The 19,433-nt window shown below is 35.8% G+C and overlaps 1 protein-coding gene across 2 annotated transcripts in view; it reads left to right on the plus strand.

Annotated features, from left to right (window-relative positions):
- The window catches only part of TBC1D23 (TBC1 domain family member 23), a 57,391-nt gene that overhangs the window by 36,277 nt on the left and 1,681 nt on the right, over nt 1-19,433 (plus strand). Inside the window, exons 11-18 of one of the 2 annotated variants that reach the window (XM_043892705.1) lie at nt 661-831; nt 2,802-2,844; nt 4,971-5,080; nt 9,809-9,948; nt 11,252-11,296; nt 14,221-14,309; nt 16,724-16,859; nt 18,451-18,645. In XM_043892705.1, coding sequence (XP_043748640.1) covers nt 661-831; nt 2,802-2,844; nt 4,971-5,080; nt 9,809-9,948; nt 11,252-11,296; nt 14,221-14,309; nt 16,724-16,859; nt 18,451-18,645 — 929 coding nt within the window. The remainder of the gene's footprint in view (nt 1-660; nt 832-2,801; nt 2,845-4,970; nt 5,081-9,808; nt 9,949-11,251; nt 11,297-14,220; nt 14,310-16,723; nt 16,860-18,450; nt 18,646-19,433) is intronic. The other variant, XM_043892706.1, reaches the window with a different exon arrangement.

Genomic DNA, 19,433 nt, shown 5'->3' on the forward strand with positions numbered 1-19,433 from the left:
TTTAACAAATTTTTGTATTTATTGGCAAGCTTATTTTCTTGAGGGTAAGAAATGAATTTTTTCATCGTCATATCTCTAGTACTTAGAATAAGTTCTGATAAATGCTTGCACTATTTCTAACTGTCCTCTAAGAAATAACATGGTTTGCCACCTAAGTGGAGACTAAAAAATATAGCTTGTTTCAATGGATTGTTTTTGTCACGGACCCTTTCACTCATTGTTAAACTTTCCTTGTCATGATACCCTAAAGATACTGAAACTTATAAAACAAACAGCAAAACCATTTTTTTCCCTTTTTTTTTTGCATAATTTAATCTTTCCATGAATTGGCAGCTTTTGTTTTCTGATGTATTATAGATACATTTATACACATTTATTTTATCCGGGGATTTTATTTATAAGAGCCTTTATTTTGGGAATTCCCTGGCTATTCAGTGGTTAAGACTTAAGAGCTTTCACTGCCTGGGTTCAGTCTCTGGTCAGGTAACTAAGATCCCACAAGCTGTGTAGCGCGGCCAAAAAAAAAGCCTTTTTTTTTTTAAATTTTCATGGTGGGAATATAAACATTGTTCTCTCCCTAGCCCCCCGGGAAAATATTTCAAGTTTTGCAGATGTATAGAAAACACAAGCTTGCCACAGTAAATTTTTTCAATTGTCCAGATGCTCCAGAATCCATCCGAGTTTGCACAGTCTGTGAAATCCCTGCTGGAAGCACAGAAGCAGTCCATTGAGTCTGGCTCCATCGCTGGTGGGGAGCACCTCTGTTTCATGGGCAGCGGCAGAGAGGAAGAAGACATGTATATGAACATGGTCCTTGCACACTTTTTACAGGTATGCTGACAGGTTACTTCAGTTTTTCCTTGGTTTTTGCTGTCACCTTTAAGAAATTCTCCTAGACAGTTTTGTGCTGTTGTCTACCTTGTTAAATTTATCTTTTTTTTCTTTTAAACACTTTATTGGTTTTGTGTCTTGCCAAGAAGTCTTCTCCCTCATTTTTTTCTCACATGCTTTTATGATTTATTTTTTATATTTAAATCTTCTGGACCATCTAGAATTATTTTTCTGTAAGAAATGAGGTAGGACTAAAAAAAAAAAATTCCCCAAATAGCTAACCAGTTGTGCTATCAGTTTGAAATACCACCTCTTTAATAGACTGAATTCTTCAATGCGTCAGGGTCCATTTCTGGATTATGCTTTTGTTTGTTCTCTGTGCCTATTCATGCGTTAATACTTTTTACAGTTGCTATATAATTCATTTTAATATCTTCACTTTGAAATCGAATAAATATACATGTACATGTCTACACTTAACCACCTTTACTTTTTGTGTTTCAGTGTTGTCTTTAGCACAACTAATTTGTATCACTGATTTCATGCACCCTGTCCATCTACCTTTTATACACAGCCTCACTCAGTGACAGCTCTTGCTTTATAAAAATAGTTGTTTATTAGTTATTCCTTGGAGTTTATATACTAAAGTCCTCATTTTGTGTGACCCTGAACTATGGCATCACGAAGACAGGAGACACAGGCCACTCAATTTGTATCCACTTCAGTGGGAATCTGGTTTGAGAAAATCAGTCGAAAGGACAACCCTTGAAACACAAAGTCAGAAAGGGAACAAAGTATTTGGGAGAGGGATTATAAGATAATTTTATGCTTTACTGGAGTAAAGATATTTTAGTACTTTAAACAGAATAACAGAAATAGGGACTCAAATTCATTTTTCTTATAAGTTTAATTGACCTGTTCTAAAAATGCTCTGAAACAAGCTATATATTACAAAGGGTGTCAGATGGCAAGAATATGGAATATTGTGGACTTCTTTTAATAATTTGAGTTCTTGATGTGGTTTTAGAAATCCCTCCCCCTCCCCAGTTTTTAACATGGAAAATTAAACAAATTCAAAAGTAGGGAGAATTCAATTGTAAATTCTTTCTGAAGATATAATCACATTATAACTATTACACTTGATTATAAAAAATCTAATGAGTATTCAAGTTTCCTAATTTTCTCAATATCTAAAACAAGACATTGCACTTGGTTAATATCTTTTATGTCTCTTTTTACTGGCTCTGTTTCCAATTTTTTTTTCCTTACATCTGTTTGTTTGGAAAAACTGGTTACTTTGTCTTACAGTTTCCCACAATCTGGATTTTACTGATGCATTCACATTGTGGTGTTTATCAGGTTCCACCCCTGGTGTTTCCCGTAAGCTAGTGATTAGCCCTGGAGTCTCGGTAGCTGACTCTTTTTTTTTTTTTTTTTTTTGGTAGCTGACTCTTGAGGGGCGACAGGAGGTCTTGGACAGTGTGTACTTCCTCAGGCAGTGAATACTGCCCGGATACCGTTCGGGTGTCTTTATCATTACTTAGATTCATTGACTTTTAATAGTTTGTAAAATGTTGACATGCTGTCATTTCTTCATAATTAGCTGTGTTACTTGCTTTTGTATTTCCTTTTTCATAAAGAACCCAAAATATTTTTGAAAGCTTTTAAACCATTTTCATTACATCTGAAAATACAGTGTAGCTGATTTTAGTTTGACTTCTTGCACCGTTGGGACTGTAGTACGGTCTCACTAGTAACCACGAAGTTGTCCCCTTGTTCCTCTGCAAGCGCCAGATCTTACACTATACAAGGTAAATGTGTGTACTTCTCTGTGCCAAAGTCTAAAATGTAAAAAATATCCAGAAGTTTAGTATATAACTTTTTATTACATTTGTCAATGCTTATAGAACCATAAGAAATTTTAATTGAGTTGCATTTTGAAGTAATTTAAATTTTGTTTTCCACTTTAGAAAAACAAAGAATATGTGAGCATTGCCAGTGGAGGATTTATGGGTAAGATTTTAATTTATTAATTCCTTTGACCCTACTTTTCAGAGGAAATTATATGATCACTGGAGCTGATTTGGAGTGACCAAATTAGTTATTGGGTACACCTTCTTTTCAGTCATTCACTGTTTTCAGAAAAGCCAAGGCCAGCAGAACAGATAGATAAAGACAAATATAGTAGGCAGTTGCAATGAGACAATATTCAGGAGAAGACTTAAAATGGATGTCTTGTGCTGTGCTTAGTCGTGTCCGACTCTTTGCAGCCCCCATGGACTGTACCCCACCATGCTCCTCTGTCCATGGGATTCTCCAGGCAAGAATACTGGAGTGGGTTGCCATGCCCTCCTCCAGGGGATCTTCCCAAGACAGGGATCCAACCCAGGTCTCCTGCGTTGCAGGTAGATTCTTTACTGTCTGAGCCACCAGCTTGTATTTACAAATACGAGCCCCAATTAGCTTGAATTTGTAAAAAATGCTTTTGTAAAGATGAGTGAAAAACTGCCCACATGATTTGTTTTTATGGAGAGGGAGGGGTAGTTAAGACTGGGAGACGAGTAGGAGGGGTGTTTTTCACTGTAAACTCTTCTCACTTAAGACTGGGAGACGAGTAGGAGGGGTGTTTTTCACTGTAAACTCTTCTCACTGGTTGCCTTTTTGTTTTGTTCTCATTTTTTAATTACTTGAAAGTATTAGCTGATGGAAAAACATTGACTGAATGGAATAAGAAATAAGCTGATGTTTTCAACTGCAGATAATCTGGTAATTCAGGATAACAGAATCGCTACAGCAAATATTTGAGAATTTATGAAGGAGTAGGTCAGGGTAGTAAGAGTCTAAATAGAGACTTTTTTTTTTTTAAACAAATTCTGTTACTTAAGGGTACAGACTTGCAACTAGTAGGTAAATAAGTCCTGGAGTACCTAATGCATAATATAGTGAATGTGGACAGCAATATTGTATTATAATCACCAAACTTGTGCAAAGAAACTAGATCTTAATTATTTGCTCCACAAAAAAAGAAATGGTACTTGTGTGACATGCTAGAGGTGCACCTGTTGGCACTGTATATAAAGGTGTCAGGTCAGCATTTTGTATACCTTAACTTAGACAGTGTCGTATGTCAAATGTATTTTAACTAAAAGATAGCCTTTCATTAGTAAAAGAGATATAAAAATACTGAATCTGCAATTACTAGGAAAATTAATAGTAAAATCAAATTAATATCTGTTGGAGGCAGTGGAATCCTGAGTTTGAATCATAAAGTCTTATCAGGCTTAAGTTCTGCCTTAATATGATCTTATGTTATAAATTAGAAGTTTTGACAGGTTAGGGTTTATTTCAACTTGGTCTTTGTTGATATTAGCAAGAATTTTTATCTCCTATCATGGAGATACTTTGTATCATGGCCTGATGAGGCTCATACCCAGAGTGATATAAAAAAAGGGCTTATTTTAATAAGTACTGGTATTACGCAAGTATTGTCCTAAATCCTATTGTTATTTATTGGAAGTTCTGACAGCATAATGCAAAAGTTGGTTATTGTTCTCAAAAGTGTCTGAAAAGCATTCTTTTATATAGCACAGATAGGCTAGGTTTTAGGAAAAATTTTTTAAACTATGAATTATTTCTTTTCCAAGAATAATCTCGCTTTCCACAGCAGTTAATGCCTAAGACTGCTTCTTTATTACTTGGAAGGATTAACTGATATCTCCTTACGGTAAACAAAAGCCATCATAGGTTTTCCATTAATCCTTTATATCATTAGAATGATGGTAAAATTATTTATTAATACTTGAAAGATTGCCTTCCAAAGAGGAAGACATCAAACCTGTGTGTATGGTTACTGTCACCCTTAGGGCCAATTAAGAAGAGTTACATGTGTGTGGAGAGAGGGCTTTAGAAGGAAGAGGAGAGAAAGGAAAACTTCCTGTAGCCTGGCATCTTTTATTCTTTACAGAGGTGCTGTGAAAGAAATACCTGCGATTGTGCCCTTGGGTCTTTTTTGTTCCGCCTCTGTTGTTGCTCAGTTGCTAAGTCATGTCTGGCGTGTTTGTCATGCTTCTCTAGTATCGAATCTTTCCGAGGGGGGTTGACACGTCAGGATGTTTTCCCCTCTCCTCTTTGTCTTTAAGCACTGCAGCAGCGCCTGGCAGACATCAGTGTGGACGGACCAGAAAGCGGGTATGGCCACTGGATTGCTAGCACCTCAGGCTCAAGGGGCAGCGCCAGTTCTTCTGTGGATGTAAGTGTGGATGTAGAATATGTCACCAGCCTTGGCTGAATGCTCAGAAAGGATGATAAACATCCAAATACTCACCGTAACAGAAACGGAGTCAAAATATTTCAAACACATACACTAAGGAAGCATATTATTGTGAGGTTAATGAAATCACAGGAGCAGACCTGCGTATTTAAACTAGTCAGGAGTTCTGGTGGTCTCCTTGCTGAATTCAGACTTCTCCCTCCCCAGCTGCAGCTTGGTACCACTTAGTGACAATTTTCTACTTCTGCTTAAACATCAATGGAGATAATTCTGAGTCCTGTGACTAACCTGGACTTTAAAGTGAGTTGATTCTCAGACTCTCCCAATTAGTTTGTCCCAGGAGAATTGTGAGGGCAAATCCATTCTGTTCTACTTTGGAAATATTTGGGCAATAAGTCTTTTGTGTGTTTTCTGTATTTTGTATCATCTGCATTCAGTTCAGTTCAGTTTCTCAGTCGTGTCCGACTCTTTGCGAAGGCATGGATTGCAGCACGCCAGGCCACCCTGTCTATCACTAACTCCCGGAGTTTACCCCAACTCATGTCCATTGAGGCAGCGATGCCATCCAACTATCTCATCCTCTGTCGTCCCCTTCTCCTCCTGCCCCCAATCCTTCCCAGCATCAGGGTCTTTTCAAATGAGTCAGCTCTTCGGATCAGGTGGCCAGAGTATTGGAGTTTCAGCTTCAACATCAGTCCTTCCAGTGAACACCCAGGACTGATCTCCTTTAGGATGGACTGGTTGGATCTCCTTGCAGTCCAAGGGACTCTCAAGAGTCTTCCCCAACACCACAGTTCAAAAGCATCAATTCTTCAGCACTCAGCTTTCTTTATAGTCCAACTCTCACATCCATACATGACCACTGGTAAAACCATAGCCTTGACTAGACGGACCTTTGTTGGCAAAGTAATGTCTCTGCTTTTGAATATGCTGTCTAGGTTGGTCACAACTTTCCTTCCAAGGAGTAAGCGTCCTTTAATTTCATGGCTGCAGTCACCATCTGCATTGATTTTGGAGCCCAAGAAAATAAAGTCAGCCACTATTTCCACTGTTTCCCCATCCATTTGCCATGAAGTAATGGGACCAGATGCCATGATCTTAGTTTTCTGAATGTTGAGCTTTAAGCCAACTTTTTCACTCTCCTCTTTCACTTTCATCAAGAGGCTCTTTAGTTCTTCTTTACTTTCGGCCATAAGGGTGGTATCATCTGCATATCTGAGGTTATTGATATTTCTCCTGGCAATCTTGATTCCAGCATGTGCTTCTTCCAGCCCAGCATTTCTCATGATGTACTCTGCATATAAGTTAAATAAGCAGGGTGACAATATACAGCCTTTACGTACTCCTTTTCCTATTTGGAACCAGTCTGTTGTTCACGTCCAGTTCTAACTGTTGCTTCCTGACCTGCATACAGATTTCTCAAGAGGCAGGTCAGGTGGTCTGGTATTCCCATCTCTTGAAGAATTTTCCACAGTTTGTTGTGATCCACATAATCAGAGGCTTTGGCATAGTCAATAAAGCAGAAATAGACGGTTTTTTGGAACTCTCTTGCTTTTTCGATGATCCAGCGGATGTTGGCAATTTGATCCTCTGCCTTTTCTAAATCTAGCTTGAATATCTGGAAGTTCACGGTTCACATATTGCTGAAGCCTGGCTCTGTCATTAGTTTTCTTAACAAATAATGATCCTCATCTACCTGATGATCATTCTTTAAATCAGAAATAGAAGGAAAAGTCCAGTACAGTCCTGGGCTTACCAGTCAGACTTACCTGGGTACTCAGGTTTTATCTCCAGAACTTACTTTCTTCACGATCTCCAGCAAGATCATTTCCATTCTGATTTCTCCATCTGTGCAGATAGGGGTGATAATACCAGAACTGTCTTCACAATAATGACATGAGGATTAAATGTACAAGTGAACGTAAAGTGTAGTACGTGTCACTGACATACTTTTTCCTTCCCTGGTGGCTCAGATAAACTTTGTAACTCATTGGATGATGAATTGAGGCTTATCTTCAGCCTTGTAAGTCAAAGCATGTTGTTGTCAAATTGTGCAGATAAAGGTCCTCTGAGAATTAGGTTTTCAGCATGATCTTTTAGGTATCTAAGGGCTCACCATTTATTTAATAAATATTTGCTGTTTTCATTTTTAATATCTAAATACTATGGATATATTATAATTTGTTTTGTTAGTCCCTTATTGAATATTTACATTGCTTCCAGTCTTTTTCTGTTGTGTACACTACTATTAATTTTTGTACTAATGTTTGCATATGACATTATTTTGTCCTAGAAGTGAAATAACTTGATCAAAAGATTACATATCAAAATCCTTAGAATTCTGCATTATTATCAAATTGCCCTGCAAAAAACATCATTCTAATTTATATTCCCACCCACAGCACTGGATAGTCTCTCTATTGAAGTTTTTATCTTCAGATTTGAAAAGCAATGATTGAGGCTATTAAAGAAACTCTTAAAGATGTGTTATCTTCTAAAGTACCAAAGAATTACATGGTCAGTATAATTTGGTTTTGAAGTTGGATATGAAACATGATTTTTATGTTATTTAATACCTTACTTGTTTTAAAAATAAAAGTAACATATTTTAGTTAATGACTTACTTGTTTTAAAAGTAAAAATAATACATTTTAACTAATGGCTTGTTTTAAAAATAAAAAAGAATACATTTCATTGTAGCATCATATGTAAATATTAAAAATATAAAGAAAGCAAAATTAATTGTTACCTAACCATGGATAACAACTGTTCATATTTTGAAATATTTTCTTCACATCTTTTGTAATACTTTTTTTTAGTATTATATTTTAAAAGTAGTGCTCAGAGTGTACAAATAGGTTTATTTTCTGCTTTTTCACTGAATGTTTGAGCATTTTCTAGCATTTTTATTTTTATTTATTTATTTTTTTACTTTTATTTGCATTTATTTTCTGCAGCATTTATTCCCAGGCCATAAGTTTCTGTTTCTTCAGTTTCTTCTGGGATATCTTTTTCTTCTGTGCAGCCTCCTCTTCTGGTTTAGGAACAATCTGTTCTTTTTCAGTAAGGGTCGTCTCAGCGTGGCAGGGGAGCTCATGTAGGGGTTGATCCGACTGTGAGCTCTGTAAGTCCTGCTCTGCATCTTGGGGGCTTTGTTCACTTGGATGTGCTCAATGACCAGAGAATCTACATCTAAGCCCTTAAGTTCAGCATTACTATCTGCATTTTTGAGCATGTGTAGTAAAAATTCAGCACTCTTTGGGCCACCGACCCTGCGTCCAGCCCCACTGTTTGGCCTGTGCACACCTACCAACTCCAACATTGTAACGACGGAATGGGACACATTGCTTCTTTAAAGTGACATCCTTCAGATGCTTGGTGGCTTTTCGGATATGCATGCCCTTTATGGCCTGGGCAGTTTCACGAGTGTTCTTAAAGGGAACATGAAGATTTGAACCTCTTGATTTGCATGATTTTGTGGGGTTTTCTGGGTCGAGTGAATAGCGCACCATTTTTAGGGGTCAGCTCAGGCCGCTTACCAGAAAAGCCTAGCATTTTTAAATGCTTGTTTTTTAAACTTTTAAAAAAGTAGTTTAGTGACTAAATCCTAGGGCATTTTCTGATTATTTCTTTCCCATAAATCCTGAAGAGGAATTAATTGGCAGAAGATAGGCAAATTTCTAAACTTTTGACATCTGCTACCAACTTGCTTGTAGGGCAGAGGTGCAAGGCCTATTAGAAACCCGCTGCCCAGCACAGCAGGAGGTGAGTGGCGGGCAGGTGGGCCAGCAAAGCAGCTTCATCCGCCACGTCCCTTAACTTCTGAACTGTTCCCCAACCCCCATCTGTGGGAAAACTGTCTTCCACGAAGCTGGGTCCTGGTGCCAAAAGGACTGGGAGCCGCTGCTGTAGGATGTAAGGGAACAGCTGTATACGATTGAGGAATTACACTCAGATCTGTTACTCTGGGTACAGAAAGATGACTTTTCTTGAGAAATAGAGACCTAAGGAATAATGTCTTAAACAGCAAAAATTTACAAAGAATAAATGTTTCAAAATTTAGCTATATGAATGATACTCGGTAATTTTACTTATTTTTGTAGAGTTATTTGAGTTAAGAAGAGGTCAATAATTTTATTTCTTACTGAATAAAAGGTAGTTTCAGGTTCCACACATTTATGTGTGTAATACATATCCTCACTTTTCATTTCTACCTTCGATTCCTAAAATGGTTTCACCCAGTGCATCAGTCTGCTTGGGTTGCCTTAACAAAATACAATTGATTAAGTGACTTAAACAACATAAATTTATTTCCTCATTGTCCTGGAGGCTGGAGGTCTGGGATCAAAGGTTGACAGGTTTAATTTCTCCAGAAGCACCTGTCTTTGGCTTGCAGATGACATGGCCTTTTTTCTGGGCTTGTGAGTCCCTGTCTCTCCTTCATCCTGTAAGGACATCTGTCATTTTGGATCGGGCCTATCACATGACCTCATTTAACCTTAATTTACTCTCTAACGGCCCTGTCTCCACCTGCAGTCATTTTCTGAGGTATACTGGGTAATTAGGACTTTGAAATATGATTTTGTGGTAAGAGGTGCACCCAGTTCAGTGCATAACATCAAGATAACCTTCAGCAGTAGTGTGTCTTGCTAGTCATTTGGAGAGCAGTTAATTCATCAGTAAGTTCTTTTTTTTTTTTCCCCCTAGGGTGAATCTTCTAATGGTTCAAATGATAGAGGAATGAAATCATTAGTTAATAAAATGACTGTTGCTTTGAAGACAAAATCCGTTAATGTCAGGGAAAAAGTTATCAGCTTTATTGAGAATACATCAACTCCTGTGGACCGGTGAGTTACTTTTATAGTATGAATTTGTGATGAGTAATTCAAACTAAAAAAAAGTACCTTACAGTAAATGTTAGTTGAATAGAATGTGCTTTAAAAAAGGATTGTAAATTACATTTTTTAGTTAGATGACTCCAGTTTTCATTATTATCACAGAGACGTTCTTTGTTGCTGTAAAGTTTGACTATGAAGATTACTCTTTTCTCCCACTGCCCAGAATAGGTGGCATATAATTCTGCCCCTTCAAGCCATTCATTAGAAAAAAATATTCCAACACTATTATGTATATCCCACCTGTCAGGTGGTTGGAATCATCTGTTAAGTGCAGTAATCTCATAGCAGTAATCTCTTTCTTGGCTTCAGGAATTTAAAACCTAGAAAATTTAGTCATACTAAATAAAGCAGAACCCCATTTTCTTGAGTTTAAGAATTCAGATCTTCATAGAATTTTGTTCACAGCATGTGTGACCTCTCTTCTCCCATGAATTACAAATGAAGTAACCAGCTCACAAATGATAAAGAAGTTTAAGAATGTCTATTATATTGCTTCTCACTGGGATTGTGAGTGCACAATATGTTTTCTTTTTCTCCACATGTTAGTTTCATTGATCTCTCTTGTTCTTAGAGTTCAAAGCTAACCTAATAATTCCTGGGTGAAATTCGTTTCTAAGCAAGCCTGATCTTGGAAATGTGTTATAGTATTTAATTTCATCTCATGTCTTACTGGCAGTATCCTAGGAGAGTTGAAGTATTTGACTTTAAGAACTGAATATAAGGAATATACTATTTTTCATTTTTTTAAGTAAAGTACATATGCATACAGAGGTATATATATTTTTTTGTTTAGTAAATAACAAGATGTAGGTTATTTTCACTAATCCAGAAAACTATACTTTGTCTAAAGTGGGCAACTGATAAATAATGTTATAAGATTTTTAATCAAGCCTGAGAGTTTTTTTTGCTCCTTAAAATTGTGTCCGCTTTCAAAAGCTTTATTTTTAAAAATACTTTTAGTTAGTGCATTCTCAATTAGGGTACTATTATTGCTACATTTTGTAGCTGAACACTTAAAATTTTATTTTAAAATGAACTGGTGATAATACTAAGTTGAAAAGACTATACTGTTTGTTAAAGAATCACTTGAAACTGGCTTTTCTTCATTTTTCTTTGTACTTGGGATCATCAAAACATTTTCTTTTTAATATACACTCTGGGTTAGAAAAACTGATTATTCTATATTTTTGTTTTAAAGCTGTTGTGTTTTTAATAATCATATTGTTCTGTCCTCTGCCTCAATTTGCTGTAGAATGTCTTTCAATCTTCCTTGGCCAGACAGAACATGTACCGAGCGGTAAGCCAACGAGGAGCGCGGCTTTCCTGGCCCATCCTCTTCTGTAGCATGCCTCACGCTGTCTCAGCCTCCTGCTGTCCCGGCCCAGATCTCACGCAGCTGTCTCAGATGCTGAACTCGTCCCATTCTGCTTTTAGGAGTGTGCGATGCTGATGTGCTTTCCTTTTGGTTTTTTTGCTCCATCATTTAAATTTTTGTCCTTGCCTCCCCCTCAATGTCTCCTATTCCTCAGATGAAAATCACATACATTCAAACTCAACAATTTCATAAAACAAATTCCATGTCTTTATTCTAAGACAGGAAGATGAAACAAAATACGTAGTCTCAGAGTTGGGAGGCTATTAGCTTTGGAGATGATTTACTTCTGTCTCATGCCCTAACAGTGGAGAAAATTGTAGCACCTGAAGAAAAGCATAGTTTGTGGTTCAAATTTTTTGTTATTTCATGTACATTATGTAATTTGATAATATCGCTAGAATTTTCTGAATAAGATGTATGTGTTTAAGTTGGTGAGTCAACAGTATATAAATTAGTTCCAAAGAACTCCAGTTCTAGTGTTCTGCCTTTGCTTTTCCTTGAAAGAAATTAGGCCACAGTGGACATGTTAATATATAATCCATCTCTTCTCTGATCCCAGTAAAATGGGGTACTTGTTATTAAATTCCATAGGTTTAAAGTTTAGAAATCTACTGGATCTTCAATTAGGATAAACAATAGAACATTATACTCTATGGCTTTACATTTTTATATGCATGACTTTTCTATGATTTTAATTGGAATATCAATTATAGCAAGACCTATGAACATTTAAAAAGAAATTCTAGTCATACTTTGAAAAGTAAGTTAAGCTCTGGAATAATGGAGTTGACTTTTTTGGCAGATCATTTCAATGTTTTTAGTGAATTAGAAATAGCATTTTTAGCAATAGTTTACTTTCAACTTATGTATAAGAGATTTTATTTACTGTGACTACTCCTGAGTGATGCCAGTTACAGAGCTTCTATTACAATTTTATAATTTTAAAGGGGATGGCTTCTTTTAAAATTATAATCTATTTGTGAATCATCTTTCTGTTTTCTCCTGTTACATACAGGACCATTGAATTATTCTGATTTTTTTTTAACTTCCAAATTTTATCCCAAAGAATTTTTTAAAAATTCGAATTATCTTTTCTGGTTCCTAGAGATATATCCATTTTGAAAACAGAATTTAATGAAAAGTTAGAATAAATTTGGTTTGTTTTTGAGCCCAGTAAATAAAGTTAAAATCTATTCAGACTATTTTGTAGATTTTGTTTCTCCAAAAAAGCATAGATAGACTGTTTTTTAAAGAGTCCAGCCATTGAATTTAAGTTTTTGATAGTCTTTTAAGAACTTTACTAGTTATCTTTAGCCATCTTGTTTATAAAAACTGCATTGTATTATACATTTTGCTCAATAATGTATAGCTTGGTATCTTTTTTTGGATGTCACTTTATTCATATTACATTCTGGTACAAGCATTTACTGTAAACATTATCTTTGTTACTTTCTATATTATATAAGTTTAATTATGCTTTAATATCAGGAGAGAACCAATAACACAATCCCATACAATTTTATAATCTAGATGACACAAACGTATTGTTACATAAAGCGATGTTTGTCTTTGCCTTTTGTAAGAAAGCTGAATCTGAGTTGCATAGATTTACTTCAATTATTGCTTTCATTTTTTTGTCTTTAATGAGTATAATTTGTTAATTTACAGGATAACTTTACATTAGATATGCTTTAGCATAAAAATCAAATGATTTTATGATTTTAACTTAAACTGTAAGCAGTGTGTCGATTAACTTACAATTCTGTCATGCCCTTAACTTTTGTTGGTTTTCTATTAAGGGCTATTGTTTTGGGAGAAGTAAAGATTTAAGCATATTTTAACCAAATTAGGTCATGATTTTTATTGATGTTATGTATTAAGAAATTATTTAAAATATAGATTTGATCTCTGTCTTTTGGAAAAATTGAATTCTAAGACACATAAGACATCAAGAGAACTCTCTCTTGATACATGACAAGGGAAAAAACAAGCCACAGTTTTCCTTCATCATAGATTGTCTTAGCTGAACCTTATCCTACAAATAATGCAGTACTCTCTCTAGAAACATGTGATATTTTGTCTAAATATTTTAATTTTACTTCTTGTTTTATTGGAGATTACCTGAAAAGTAACAAGGTATTGATTTTTATATTGAAAAGAGAACTTCCTATAGAACTAATTAAGTTTGAGTTTACATGTTGTTTGTTTCTGCCACTTGAGAGTGAAAGGCAAGTTCATTTTCATGGTTTATTTATGTAAAAGAAGTAGCATCTTAGTTTCTATTGAAACAGAAGTAACAGTAATAAGAAAAAATGGGAGGAAAAACAGTAAGACATATGCACTCAAATGAGAAGCCGATAGGCACTCCTACTAGAATTTGAATATTTGGTTTCATAAACTGTTTTGTCTTAAGAAACATGTATGTAGCACTTGCTGTATGCCAGACATTATTTCAAGAGCTTTACCAAATATTAACTGATTTAATTTTCACAGTAACCAGGAAGAGTAGATATTGTCATTACCGTTTTACAGCTGAGGACACAGGGCACAGAGAGGTGAAGGAATGTCCCAGTGTGTTGGTTTATATGAACATTAAAATTGTTTAAACTTAATTTTTACAGATTTGAAAGCATTCTGCACACCAAGACCTTGTGCCACTTTTGCTAACATAATTTCCTTATCTTGTTTCAATTTCCTTAACATAGCTGTCCTGACACTGGGTGATACATGGTGGGGTAGGGGGTGGACAAAAAACATTTGTATTTTGTTTAATATTCAGATGATACTTGGGGAAAATCTTTAGAAACTTAAGTGATGACTTCCCTCTTACAACTCTCTGAATATAGGCATGTGAGCAGCAGTGACAGAGTGGGTAAGCCTTACCGTGGCGTGAAGCCTGTTTTCAGCATCGGGGATGAGGAAGAATACGACACAGGTGTGGTACTACGCTTCTCTGTGTATAGACTGCTTTCCTCAGGCATCAGGAGTGATTGTAGAGATCATTCTGGGACCAGATCGAAGACACAGTGAGATTCTGTAGAAGAGATTGGACAGCCGGTGGTTTTTCTATTAAGAGTTTGGTTTTAGATGCCTTAAATTATGCAGTAGAAATGCTGAATAGGCAGTAATTATAGGAGTCCAGTTGAGGAGAGATGTCTAAGCTGGTGATAATCTGGGGATTATCAGTGTATAAATAGTTTTTAAATCCATGGGATTGGATGTAAATACCCTTGATTCACCCATGTGGGGGATTAAGAGTTGTGGGACTGAAGTCCAGGAAATCTCAAAACTGAGACATCTGAAAAGAGCCTTTTGAAACTGGAGGCAATATCCTAAAGGGCCACAAGATGGGGATATTGTGCCAGGGAAATTCGTGATAGTCTTTATGTTTTAAAAAATAATTTGTTTTTGTTCATAATCCTACTGCTCAGATTACCCTGATTAAGTGATCATAATTAGTATTAATGTGTGTTGAGTTAGAAAAAATATATATTGTATTATTAAGTATATGTTGTATATAAAAGTACAAAACAAGAATACTCCCAAATCTCTTCTTGTTTTTTTCGCTTAGTAATACATGTGTATTTTCCACCTCAGCCCACAGCTGACTTCCTGTTATATACAAATGTATCATAATTAAATCATTCTTCTCCCAGTTGACCCTGGTAGTTATCCAGTGTTTTTTTTTTTTTTACTATTTCAGATAGCAGTGGCTATCTTTATGTGTGTGTGTGTGTGTGTGTGTGTGTGTGTGTGTGTGTGTATGAACATATATTCACATCTATCTAGGTGAACTTTTGCAAGTGTATCTAGAGGGTAAATACTTCACAGTAAGATTGCCAGGTTAGAGGGACTCACATTTGACATTTTAATGGATATTATAGTCACTTCCCTGAAAACTGCATTGAAGGGAAGATAATTTTCTATATGTAATTTTTTTGAAGCAGATACACAGAATTTTTATTTTTCTTCTGTATAATATTTTTATTTCCCTGTATAAAAACTCTGAAAGTACATTTTCTCTTTCATAGTGTAACAAAATAATCAGTACATTGTATTTTATTTTATAGCTTTTCCCCCAACACCTTTTCTAGCTATTCTTATCTTCTGTTTCATGCATTTCTGTATGCTATTTGTAATTGTTTGCCTTTCTCTTTTTTCCTCTGTCTCTTCTGTCATTTTCCTGTTACCGATCAGTCTGTCTCTTTCCCTAAATACTTGTTATTCCATTAACAAAGGGAGGAAGGAAATGGATGAAAAGATGTTGGTGTATTTTTACATATCATATTTGTATATATATACATAAGTATTTACACTCTGAAAAATTACACAGAAATGAAAATAAGAAAACTGGAGCTATGATTATCAACATGGCTAAAGTTTATGACGTTGGGCATAGGGTAGCAGTTGGAGAACACAGTTGAACAGTCTGTTATTTATGTTAACTTAGAATGCAAAACAGTACTGTGTATTATTTAAGAATATTCTTGTTTGATTAAAAGTAAAGATGTGACCCCAAATTCAGATAGTCACTGTTTCTTAGTGGAAAAGAAATGGGGATGTGATTGAGCAGAAACCCATGAGGGCTTTACTTTTTTATTTAAGCTAGAAGTGAATAGTTACATGAGATTTCATTTTTTTACTGTGTCTCTTGTATTTTGATTTCTTGAAAAGTGAAGAGGAGAACATCTGCAGTTAACTCTAGGGAGTGTAATTTCCTTTCTTAAATTAGAAAAAACAGAATAACAGGAATGTCTTATATTTCTCTCACAAAAAACCCCACTAAATAGACTTATTTATCCCAGGATTATTTTGTTGTTATTTTCCCCAAGAGTCAGAAGCCAGTAATTCTGTAGATGGAGTGTAATCTATTATAAAAATATTGAATCACTATGTTATACACCTGAAACTGATATAATTAGGTAAATCAACTACTTCAATAAACAAAAAAGGAAAAGAAACCAGCAAGAGAAAAAGAACTCAGCCATTTTTGCCCTCAAGATAGGTGGTAATATTATTACTGGACAATTCCACCATCCCCTACAGACTAGTCATAGATTAGAGTTACGTTGTATAAATCAAGAAAGTTGAAATCCTTCAGGTAGTTTAATATTATAATAAAAGTATATATGTAATATTTTCACTTGATTTTCTTACCATATGTAGTGGTGTTTCATCATAATACTTTTATATTAGTGTCATTGGCATAGGAAATATAGTAGCTGGGTTAGAATTGATTGTTTTGTTTTGTTTTTCAACCTGTGTGTTTTAAATACTACTGAAATTTTTTTCAGGCTATCATTTTTAAAGTTGGTGATACCCACTTTTAACATCTTAAATTCTTTACAGATGAAATTGACAGTTCTTCAATGTCAGATGATGATAGAAAAGAGGTTGTGAACATTCAGACTTGGATAAACAAGCCAGATGTCAAGCATCATTTTCCTTGTAAAGAAGTGAAAGAAAGTGGACACATGTTTCCTAGGTACTTTTTATCTAAGTTGAATTTTTTTCTAAATTTTATTTTTGGTTGCACTGGGTCTTTGTTGCTGCGCCTGGGCTTTCTGGGCGTGGGGGCTGCTCCTTGTGGCTGCGCACGGGCTTCTCATTGCGGTGGTTTGTCTCTTTGCGGAGCACAGGCCCTAGCAGTTGGAGTGTGTAGGCTCAGTGGTTGTCTCTGGAGCGGTAGAGCTCACAGGCTTCAGTAGTTGTGGCGCCTGGGCTTAGTTGCTTGATGGCAAATGGAATCTTCCTGGACCAGGGACCAAACCTGTGTCCTCTGCATTGGCAGGCGGATTCTTATCCACTGTGCCACCAGGTAAGTCCCTTGGTACTTTTTAAAATGACTTCTTCAGAAGTAAAATTGAATTTAGGGAAGTCATGATATGAAGGTTAACTGCGAAAGAAATTGTATGTATCTAAGTACAGTAAGATATAATTTCTTCTGTCAGCTTGTATTATATATCTTGGTTTTTAAAAAAATATTTCTTAGGTAATTTTTGGGGAAAAATTTAAACAGATAAGTTGAATAGTACATTGAATATAAGCCTGTCTCAGACTCACCTACTTTTAGCTTTTTTTCACACTATCCCATCTGTTTAAATATCTCTGTATACACGTACACACACACACACTTTTCTCTTGTCAAACCGCTCAGGAGAAGCTTATAAACACGACAGGTGCTTTAGCGTAAATCTCTCAAGAATATGAGTCGTCTCCTCCACAATTCCAATAACACTGTCACATCTTTAAAAACCTTAAAAATGAGCGTCATTTAACATGCAGACCACATGCAAAGTTTTCACAGTGTCTCCAAGGTATCTTTTATAGTCTTTATCCTTTTTTCCTGATCCAAGGTCTAGTCCTGTTTTACACATTGCATTTGCCTTCTCTCTCTCCTTAGTCTCATCCCTTGAACAACAGTACTGCTCCCCTCATCATACTTCCCGCTTTTCTTTGTGATGAGTGAATCCTTTGAGTCTAGGTCAGCTATTCTGCAGAATGTCCCTCATTCTGGATATCTGTCTTAGTGTATTTCATAAAAGTGTGTGAGTACTATTACCTTACTGAAAGTGAGCCGAGACACAAGGCATGGGTGGGTGTTAACAATTCTATCCTTGTTTTGTCTTGGGGACCCATTTCAGAATATCACTAAATATGTAAGGCATTCCAGGTATTGCTTAGTGGTCTTTGATATAAAGTATATAATGTTGTATGTCGCATGAGGGTAGTTTGCTGTTAAAAGTCTGAAAGGTAGTATATTTCAAATACCATGTAGAATAGATTCTGAAAATCCATTATTTTAATAATTTCTAATTATAGTTTTTATTGTATTAAATATAAACTTTACTCTTAAATAGTTACAGGATTATCTGTCAATAAAACACTTACTTTGCCTGCAACTGAAGGAAAATTAAAAGCTCCTACTAGGTTGCTTATTTAAATCAATAGTGATCCTTTGCCTACAAAAATAGTTTCATCTGGAGTTGAACATTTTTTATAATTGGGACTGTTGAGGTAACAGCTGTTCTGAATGACATTTCTTTTTGTTTTTTTAACCTTTTGTCTCTCTCAAGTCATCTGTTGGTTACTGCAACACATATGTACTGTTTAAGGGAGATTCTTTCACGGAAAGGATTGGCCTATATACAGTCTCGACAAGCACTAAATTCTGTAGTTAAAATAACATCCAAAAAAAAACATCCTGAGCTAATTACCTTCAAGTATGGAAACAGCAGCGCTTCAGGAATAGAAATCTTGGCAATCGAAAGGTAAGATTATCTTAGGATGATATTATCTGAATTACTGAATTAGTTCATTATTAAACATGATATGTTTCTCTCTTTGGGGAAGTGGATGGTGGAATAGGATACTTGAACCACTTTTATTGGTATTCCTGCTATCTTTTCCTTACAAATTTGTTGTAATATATGGATTAGGCATTAGCACATGATTTCATTAAGTGCCATAGCTAACTTCACAGACTTTGACAGAAGGGTCTTCAGGAATACTCTACACCAGTGCTGCGCTACATGCTGCTTTGCAATTAAATGAGCTTTTCTTGGAATGTAAGTCAGTGTTTTTACTTTCCTTCATCAAAAAACTCTTGTTTTGGAAAGTCTCAGTGAACTAAGCAGTATGCTGGATGATGTAGTTAGTTCACAGTCTGGGGCACGCTCCTCCTCGCCTCCTTGTGAACCAGTGACTGACAGTTCTTGGACTGGCACCAGGGCTGTGGCCACGTTGCTGTTGAAGCTAAATCATCTTTAGTCTTACAGGTAACAGTGTGAAGCCCAGAGGGATTGAGTGACTTCCAGATCTTCACACTTAGCTTGTCTTAGAACCAAGTATAGCCCTCCTGACTCCTGATCTCCAGTTCATTCCACCTTGCTCTACACAATAAGAAAAATCATTTTGCATTTGGATTTTCTTTCTTTCAAAATAGCACTTTTGAGTATATGTTGGGATAAGTGATGGGGGGAGTACATAGGCGGGCATCTGTGCTGGATGTGTGGGTTACTTCCCCATTGGAAGTGACACTTGAGTCCTCAACAGAAGG

Source organism: Cervus elaphus, chromosome 31, assembly GCF_910594005.1.
Source record: "Cervus elaphus chromosome 31, mCerEla1.1, whole genome shotgun sequence".
Classification (NCBI taxonomy): Eukaryota; Metazoa; Chordata; class Mammalia; order Artiodactyla; family Cervidae; genus Cervus; species Cervus elaphus.